At 47.2% G+C, this 10,148-nt stretch overlaps 1 protein-coding gene across 2 annotated transcripts in view; it reads left to right on the top strand.

The window, feature by feature from the left end:
- Window positions 1–10,148, top strand: part of LOC116849347 — a 112,484-nt gene that overhangs the window by 36,953 nt on the left and 65,383 nt on the right. For both annotated transcript variants that reach the window (XM_032826406.1, XM_032826405.1), the window contains exons 2-3: window positions 2,691–2,936; window positions 3,035–3,199. In XM_032826406.1, coding sequence (XP_032682297.1) covers window positions 2,691–2,936; window positions 3,035–3,199 — 411 coding nt within the window. The remainder of the gene's footprint in view (window positions 1–2,690; window positions 2,937–3,034; window positions 3,200–10,148) is intronic.

The following is a 10,148-nucleotide window of genomic DNA, read 5'->3' as shown; positions in this document are numbered from 1 at the left end:
CGCTTGCCCGCCACGCAATGATAAACAAGGATTCTTCTCAAACACCCGTAAAATCATTTTGTCCTCCTTTTTCGTCGTTTTCTGCACAGAGCCACGATCCGGCAAGTCATCAACGTTTTTGACCTCGGAATAACGTTTCACCCACTTACTCACAAACGCCTTAGACTTCTTCATATACTTAGCAGCCGCTCCGCGCGACATTTTTGGTCCTTTCGGATGCGAACATAGAAACACAGCTTCGTAACGTGATGCGTACGCGGCACTCATGTTGAAATACGCCCTTTTGTGACGAAAGTCAAACGATAACTAAGGCTTTCTAGACAAAGCATCTTGGGAGAAGAGCCTCGCTATTGGCTCGCGTTCATATCCCCCCTCTAACGGTTTCGAGGAAAAAGTTTTGCCGTACACGCTCTTATCAAACATACTGTACGTTATTAATATTGAGATTCCTTAATTTTCTTTATAATTGCGATATAACTATGTTATAAAACTGTTATGTTATGTTATTATATTATGTTATTATGTTATTTACTGCTTAAGTTACACCAACAATATAACAGCAACATAATTTTAACATAATGTTACATAAGAATTCTAATGTTTGCATTACATTCCAGTTAAGCAATATTTTTATACACAAATGTGAAATTATATTTTCGGTGTTTCTCGTATATAAAATGTGATATTTAATATATGCAAGGATCGTTATCACGATATTGTAAAACTAGAATTCTTACAAAAAAAGTCTAATCATAACTTTATCTAAATATTGTGAGAAAGAAAGAAGGAATATTTTCTTTTTTGCAAGCACGTTATAGGTTAAAATTTGATTACTGATACAACATTGTATCAATATTAATCGCTTTGTGATTGTTGTTACGTCGTGTCAAACATTTACCAACAAATATATCATAACATTTTTTGAACAATATAAGAGTATGTTGTAAATATCATCTACTAAGTTATCGTTACAGCGCATCGGCATCGCCAGTTCCCGTACGATGTTGAAGTTAAGTATTGAACAACATGATGTAAAAATAGCTGACACAGGATCGAGACCACGCGAGTTTTACGAATAAGTGAAATGACACGAAATATGAAATGCCAGTTTTTTTTTATTATTTAGACAAAATAACTATACATTATCATTTATTTGAACCATACTAGTGAATAAATCGTTGGAATTCAACAGAAAAATATATGTATTAATTCGTTAACGAATAACATATAACTGTTATATAACTTTTCAGTCACATGTTACTTTTATGTTATATTCACGTTACATAACTGTAACACGTATGAGTAGGAAATTACAACGAACGTCTATATAACCTACTATATATATATTACATTGCATGTTACATTCCGTTCCATTACGGCAATGTAACTGTTATACATCTGTGTTTGCTGGGTAGTATATACAGGGTGACCCATTTTAATCTATAATTCCGAATATCTCCTAAACTACCCGCTCTACGGGAAAATAGTTGCGACAATAAATGTTCAGGACAGAAGGGTTCACAAACCTGTGCTAATGTCCTTGACCTTGAGATGACCTTTCAAAGTTATTTGAAGGTCAAGGTCTTTTTTTTTAATAGGAACCCCTATTTTTGACCCCGGATTTGGAAACAACAGCAAATTTTACGTTCAAAATGATATTTTGAAAATTTTTTATATGACCTTCAAAGGTCAAAAAAAGGTCAAATGTCTAAAAATGGCTGTAGAGCTGTTTTTCTAAGTGATTATGGTTTTTTAGAATTGACAAGCGTTGGAGGAACTTTAAAAAGTAAGTGTGATACGCTATGACCTTCTTAACCTTTAAGTTAACTATGAAGGTCATTTGAAAGTCGAGGTGATTATTTGAAATAGGAATCTCTATTTTTGACGTTGGATTTGAAAAAGCAGGAAATTAACGTGAGTAAAGACACGTCTTCGCGATTTTCATCACTCGTGTGAAATCCATCACACAAGGTGAAAATCGCTTTCTTGCACGCTCATTGGAGTGAGATATTCTTCTTACTTTTGGCGTTACCCAAAAACAACGACGTGGACGTAGTAAGTACTGTTTCCTTTGGGGTGCTTGATTCCCGTGAGTCCCCTTGCCTCTCACGTTTTTAGACATTTGACCTTTATTTGACCTTTGAAGGTCATATAAAAAATTTTCAAAATATCATTTTGAACGTAAAATTTCCTGTTCTTTCCAAATCCGGGGTAAAAAATAGGGGTTGCCATTGAAAAAAAAGACCTTGACCTTCAAATAACCTTGAAAGGTCATCTCAAGGTCAAGGTAATTAGCACAGGTTTGTGAACCCTTCTGTCCTGAACATTTTTTGTCGCAACTATTTTCGCGTAGAACGGGTAGTTTAGGAGATATTTGGAATTATAGATTAAAATGGGTCACCCTGTATATCGTCATGTATATTCATCTTACATATATGAAATGTATATGCAGTGGATATACAGAATGTTTTTTTTCACATCATTGAGCTTTCATGTATATACATATAATGCTATGTGGGTAGTTATATTCTGTGTTTACTGGGATATAATCACTTGTAAATTTGAACAATTTATGGTGTAATGCAATTACTTATTTGTTCCATGCTTTGTAGAAACTATTAACAACTGGTAATAATAAGAATTAGTACATTCAAGAAGCATGTAAACTTATAATGGTTGATTATTCATAGGTATTGATACTAGGAAATCTAACGCTTGAAGGGTTCACGATGAAGAGCTCGAGAATCATGGATTACCCACACGTCTCTCTAGCACTTCGATACTTAGGTGAATTCCACGCGTACAGTTTTATCACACGCGTTGCTGATCCGATAAGCTTCGACAAATTGAAACAAATGGAGGAGCCATTATTTTGTCGAAAATCAAATTTTGAGAACGATGAATATATTCATCACATTTGCAGTATCGTTGGGAAGGTACTTAATCGTTATTTCGTTAATCGTTGAATTTTATCTACGTATTCTCTGATTCGAGCCTATATTTATAATTTTTTCTCTTGTTTTACTATTTATAGGTTTTACTAGACGAGGAGAAACATTATATCGAGAGATATCAACAATTCACAGATAATTTTATACCTAACCTAAAGGATGTGGTTAATGGTAACGCCGCTGAACCCTACGCCGTTGTAAACCACGGTGATGCTTGGACTAATAATATACTTTATAAATACGAACAGGTATGTCGACTACATAAAATCTATTAACACGTTTATTATATAAAGGGTGATTCAGAAAAATCTTTTAATATTAAAAATACAAAATGTTGACAAAATTCTAAGGTAAATATCGACAGCTCCAATCACTTTGATATTGACATATATTATAGAAGTCATCCTCCTAAGTAATCTTCAAAAGGTTTTAACCGTCGACGGCTAAAACTTTTTGCGTGTCATTAGGACGATGACTTTAACAACATATGTCAAGATCAAGGTCACTGGAGCTTTCTCCCCTAAAATCGATATTTACCAATTCTAAGACACTTCTTCCCTTGGCAAAACTTCGACAAACACGTAATTGTAAAGTTATTACCAAAAATAATGATCCTATTACGGTCCGGGTTCAAAAGATAGGCAAAGGCTATGCAACTCACCGTGACACGTGGGCGCTACCCAGTAAACATTGTTACATAGGTGTTCGAGAGCGAGGATTATTTTCTTGAAATTGGCGATCGAACATTCTAGAACGTTCGCTCGATCGTCAGCATCGCGACAGGCTCGCGCTAGCCGCAGCGCGAGTTCACACTTTTTTTCGCTGTGACTTCGCTCGCTGGTCGCGGTTGCCATGCCGACCGCTCGCGCAAACAAAAAACATACGCGCTAGACAACTCGCGCTTTAGATCGCCGCTGTTACCACGCGCACCTTATATGGCAATATTCTAGAAGATTCGGCAACTGCGACCAACCAGCGAGCGACCTGTCGCTAAGCGCCTTTTCGTTAAAAGCCGCCCTCATCGACGACGAGGGCAGTCAGGCAGTCAAGCACTCAGTCAGTCAGTCAGTGTCTCGCTTCTCTCGTCGACAGGATCAAATCTCGATCCGCGCGTTAATCAGCTGATTTCCAGTAACGGCGATTGAATCAGCTTGCTCGTCGCGCGTCCACTTGATAGACCGGAAATCAAGATCTCATTCGGGCCGGTTATCCTTCGGGGACCGCGAACTCCGCTGCATTCGCGTCGCTCGCGAGATTCAAGAGTTGCAGCATCGCCGCGACTCCGCTCGAGCGCCGAGAGTATAACTCTCTCTCGGGCCAGCTCCTCGCTCTCGTTCGCAAGTCGGCGGATCTCGTCCGCCGCTTGCCGCTCGCGCCGTGCGCGCGCTATCATTCTCGGCCTCCGCGGCCTCCGCGATTTCCGCCAATGGTCAACCGGACCGTGGCTCTGTGAGACGCGTCGCGAGTCATCAACTCGCTTCACTCGTACATTTAATTTAGTGCACCTTGTATCACTGTGTAATTTCGTGTCATTACATTGTTCCTTTCAAGTTTTCGAGAAATCATTCGTTCGACGGCACGCGGACGCGCGCCAGGGTCGCGGAAGATCTCCGTCGCTCGCGCGCAAGATTTCCGTCCGCGGAGCGCAAGTGTAACGCTCAGCAAGATTTCCGTCGCGCTCGGCTGACCCGGCCCTCGGCAAACGAAAATATCCGTTTCAAACCTCTCGGCCGTCGAACTGCATTCTCGAGTGACTGTGTCGTGCAATAAAGAAAGTGATTGTCCAGAAAAGTGTTCAATTACTCGACTCGCTCACCTTTCCTCTCCGCGCCCTGTGCTGGGTGATATCAGCGCGTTCGCTCGCTGCCCGACGGGAGCTCAGCCCGTCGAATCCGCGACATAATTGCTGGTCTTTCGAGCCGGATCGGTGAGGTTGAGCGAGTTCATCAAGCCGTCACTCGAGAGAATCTGTGATGGCCGAAATCTGGACGCGGCAGCAGCAGCTGCAGCGATCCATTGATCGCTTTCTCGAAAATTTCAAAAAATTGGGACGGTCAAATCTGACCGCTGCGAAGATCCGCTCACGCATTTCTGCGCTCCGAGACCTGTGGCAACAGTTTCAAAACGGGAACGCCGTGCTCCTCCAGTCCACTCCAGCAGCACAACAGGACGCTATCGAGTACTTCAGCGGGCAGTGCTTCGACGCGACGGAGGAGATATACCGAACAGCGCTGGATCATCTTACTGAGGCTCTCGAGGAACTCGAACCTCCCGTGAGTCCTCAAAACGACTCTGCGTTAAATCATACAGCGCGTATCAATTCGGTGTCTCTCGCACAGCTGCCGCCTATTAGCTTGTCGCCTTTCGACGGTCAGCTCGAGCAGTGGGAATCGTTTCGCGATCGGTTCACTTCATTGATAATTCGAAATCCCGAACTGAATAATTTTGCGCGGATGCCTTTCTTGACTACGTGCGTGAAGGGTCAAGCGCTTTCATGTATTCATAATCTACCGGTCACCGCCGCTAATTTCGAGATCGCCTGGCAGGCGCTGGTTTCGCGGTACGAAAACAAAGGCCGGCTTCTCCATCGACATTTATCGACTTTACTTCAGTTATCCGCGGTCACGCACGAATCAGCTGTCGAGCTGCAAGCGCTGCGCGACCGAGTCAAAGTAACGATAGCTTCGCTCATTCATTTGCCGCGCAGTCCGTCCGACTTGTGGAGCGACATGCTCATACATCTGGTAGTGCAACGTCTCGACGCATTGTCGCGAAAAGCCTGGAATTTGCGGGTCGCGGATCACGACGATTTTCCGTCCTTCGCGGATCTCGATCGGTTTCTTGCATCTCGCGCTCGCGCGTTCGTCGAGATCGCGAGTGCCACTTCGACCCGATCAAACCACCGCAGCGGTCAATCGCGTCAGGTCAGTGCCGCGACAGTGTCCGCCTCCTCTTCGCAACAGTGTCCGATGTGCAAGTCGCGACACTTTTTCAGTGCGTGTCCGTCGTTTGTGCGAGGGATACCGATACAGCGTCGCGAGCTCGTTAGGAAGCACGGTCGGTGTTTTAATTGCTTGAGTCGTAATCATTCGGCTAATGAATGTTCAAGCAAATATTCGTGTCGCGTATGTCAACATCGACACTACACGTTGCTTCACGCGAGCTCGACGTCCGCTGTGAAAAACGAAACCGCAAATTCTGCCACGCCGCCGACTCTGAACGACAATTCTCGATTAGCAGTGCAATCGTTACTTGCTTCGCGCTCTCAAGAAAATACTTCTCAGATTTTGCTCGCCACTGCTCGTGTTCAAATGCGCGGAGTCGGCGATCGTGCGGTCGAGGTTCGCGCGCTCCTCGATCAGGGCTCCGAAATGACTTTTATTTCGGAGCACCTGGCTCAATTATTACGGTTAAAGCGACGTCGTATGCCGACCTCGGTGTCTGCCGTCGGGTGCGTCAGCGCCAGTACCTTTCGGCACGCTGCGCTCATTATTGTATCGTCGCGAAGCGCATCTTTTCCGACGGTGTCTACCACCGCTCTTATTTTGCGTTCATTAACTTCGTACGCGCCGCGACGCGTCGCGGGGCTCGCATCGTTATCGTATCTTGCCTCTCTTGCGCTCGCCGATCCGGATCCTACGTGCAGGGATCCGATTCATTTAATTCTCGGAACCGACGTTTACGGCTCTATTATTCTCGACGGTTTGCTCAAAGGCGGAGTAGACTGACCTATTGCGCAAAACTCCATATTCGGGTGGGTCATTTCTGGGCCGCTCATGACCTCGCCTCGTTCCGGTTCGGAGTGTAGCTCCGCGCGATCCTCGTCGCAAAGCGCGAATCGAATCACGTCGCTCCATTGCTTCAATTCCTCGCCGTTGGAGGACAGCCTGCAACGATTCTGGGAGACCGAGGAAGTTTCAAATAAAGTCATCGTATCGTCTGAGGATCAGCTATGCGAAGCGCATTTTCTCGCTACTCATTCTCGAGACGCGACCGGGCGTTACATCGTTTGCCATTCAAGCCCGAACATCCGCTCGCCCTCGGTGATTCGCGGCGTCGCGCGGAAAAACAGTTAAACTCCATTTTTGGCCGAGTCCTATTGCAGCCCGACCTGTTGGCTGAGTATCGCGCGTTCGTCGATGACTACGCGCGCCTTCGACATATGCAGCTGGCCTCACCTCACGCCGGATCCGAACCGGTCGTCTATCTGCCGCACCACCTGGTCTTCAGAGACTCAAGTCTCACGACTCGCGTTCGCGTCGTTTTCAATGCGTCGAGTCTCATATCGAACGGATCAAGCCTCAACGATCATTTGATGATCGGTCCTAAATTGGTCGACTTACCTGCCGTTTTTCTTCGTTGGCGACAATTTCGGTTCGTGCTATCCGCGGATATCGCTAAAATGTACCGTCAAATCTTAATCGATCCGCGTGCCATCAACTTTCAACGGATTCTATGGAAAGATTCCATCGACCACGCGTCAGTCGAATATCAGCTTCTAACAGTCACTTACGGAATGGCCTGTGCTCCGTTTCTCGCGCTGCGCGTGCTAAAACAACTCGCGATCGACGAAGGCGAATCGTTTCCTCTCGCGGTGCCGATCCTCCGCGAAAACATTTACGTCGACGACGTCCTCTTCGGAGACGAGGACGAGAGCGCGCTTCGCGAGAGTCGCGAACAGCTGATCCTTCTTCTCAGGCGAGGCGGATTCGCGCTTCGCAAGTGGGCCAGCAACTCACTCTCGCTTTTAAGTAACATAGACGCGGCATAGATCACGGCATTTCGTAGTCGGTCTCTCTCCGAGTCTGATGTGGTATATATCCTCGGTATTGAATGGAGCCCTCCAATGGACTCACTTCAGATTCGCGTATCATTAGACGCGGAAGCTCCGGAAACAAAGCGCGGTATTCTGTCCGCGATCGCGAAGTTGTACGATCCGCTCGGTCTTGTAACACCGGTTACGCTCGCGGCGAAACTCATCATTCAACAACTCTGGAAGGCTGGAGTATCGTGGGACGAACGCGTTCCGAGGGTCATACTGAATCGCTGGTCGAGCATTTATCGCGAGCTTTCACTTCTCCGGGACATCCGTCTTCCGCGCTGGACCGGGCATTCCTCGCACATTACAGCCGAATTACACGGCTTCTCGGACGCGTCCAACGTCGCTTACGCCGCCGTCGTCTACCTGCGCGTAATCGACTCTTCGCGCGCCGCCACCGTTACTCTTTTGCAGGGGAAATCGCGAGTCGCACCAATCAAGCCTATCAGCATTCCTCGGTTGGAGCTGATGGCGGCCACTCTTCTCTCGCGCCTTCTCTCGCGATAGCTCGTTCGGAAATCGGAATCAAGGTATCAGAGAGCACTTGCGTCGCGTTCCGCCAAATCAAGACGCCGAACTCGCAAGCGGATTCTCGCTGAACGCGCTCGAGATATCCGCGGCACGATTGCTCTGGCTTAAACGCATTCAGTCCGAGCTCTTCTCCGACGAGCTCCGCGCTATTCGAAGCTCTCGTCGGCTCAGCTCTAAAAATTCCATTCTATCTCTTGATCCGTTCCTCAATGAGGACGGATTGTTACGTGTTGGCGGGCGGCTCCGCAGGGCACTCAGCTCATCTATCACGCGACATTCGATATTGCTCGCTTCTCATTCGATCGTCACTTTACTAATCGAGCACGCGCATCTCCGATCGTTACACGCTGGCGTGCAGTTAACGCTCAGCACTTTGCGACGTGACTTTTGGGTGCTTCGCGCCCGCAGCGCGGTCAAGGCAGTCATACATCGGTGCATCGTATGCACTCGCGAGCGCGCAGCAACTCCTATTCAATTAATGGGCGATCTTCCTCCCGTCCGCGTGAACTCGCCCTCGCGTAGCTTCGCGCACAGCGGACTTGACTATGCCGGTCCTATCGTCGTTCGCGCTTCCGCCGGTTGCGGTATCACGTCACGCAAAGCATATATTACCTTATTTGTGTGCCTCGCTTCGCGAGCCACGCATCTTGAACTGGTCTCCGACTACTCCACTCACGCGTTTCTCAACGCTTTCGACCGTTTCTGCGCTCGCCGCGGGCTGCCGCAAACGATTTACAGCGATAACGGGACTAATTTCGTGGGAGCGAATCGCGAACTCAACGCCACGTATCAAGCCGCTGTACGCGATCCTAGCTTCCAAAATAAGGTCGCCACCGACTTAGTAGTCTGGCACTTCATTCCGCCAGGTGCCCCTCATTTCGGAAATATCTGGGAGGCCGGGGTTCGAAGCCTCAAGCATCACTTGAGACGCGTGCTCGGCGACAATAAACTCACTTTCGAGGAACTCACGACGCTTCTCTGCAAAATCGAAGCGTGCTTAAATTCGCGATCCCTCGCTCCTCTCTCTGATAGTATTGACGATTTTAACTGTCTCACGCCGGAACATTTTCTTATCGGGTCATCGCTCACCATCAGCCCAGAGCCGTCGCTCTTGAATGTGAACGAGAATCGGCTGTCACGTTGGCAGCGGATTTGACACATTACCGAAAAGTTCTGGAAGTTATGGCACTCCGATTATATTAACACGCTCCAACAACGTAGCAAGTGGCGGGCGAGAGAGGAGATCCTCCGAGTGAGTCAACTCGTCCTCCTCAAAAACGCGAGCCTCCCCCCATGCAAATGGGAGCTCGCGCGGGTTGTCCGAATTCATCCGGGCGTCGACGGCTTAGCTCGAGTCATTACGGTTCGGACGTCCACTTCAGAGTTTACGCGCCCAATCGGGAAGGTTTGCGTGCTTCCCATCGATAGCGATGCGAGTCCTGAGCGTTCTTCCGGTTAATCTTAAGTTGCGAGCGATTCTCTTAGTTATAAGTCGTATGTAAACCATCGAGCCTTCCGTTGGGGCTCCCTCGCTCTCATTCTCACCGTCATCGACTTTTGAAGCGGAGGCTTCAAAGCGGGCGAGATGTTCGAGAGCGAGGATTATTTTCTTGAAATTGACAATTGAACATTTTAGAACGTTCGTTCGATCGTCAGCATTGCGACAGGCTCGCGCTAGCCGCAGCGCAAGTTCACACTTTTTTTCGCTGTGATTTCGCTCGTTGGCGATGCCATGCCGACCGCTCGCGCAAACAAACAAACATACGCGCTAGACAACTCGCCCTTTAGATCGCCGCTGTTACCACGCGGACCTTATATGGCAATATTCTAGAAGATTCGGCAACTGC

The sequence above is a fragment of the Odontomachus brunneus genome, unplaced genomic scaffold (genome assembly GCF_010583005.1).
Source record: "Odontomachus brunneus isolate Ranch 3 - 2012 unplaced genomic scaffold, Obru_v1 Obru_scaffold_112, whole genome shotgun sequence".
NCBI lineage: Eukaryota > Metazoa > Arthropoda > Insecta > Hymenoptera > Formicidae > Odontomachus > Odontomachus brunneus.
The sequence above is the reverse complement of the archived record's forward strand: the minus strand, read 5'-3'. Positions and strand labels throughout refer to the sequence as shown.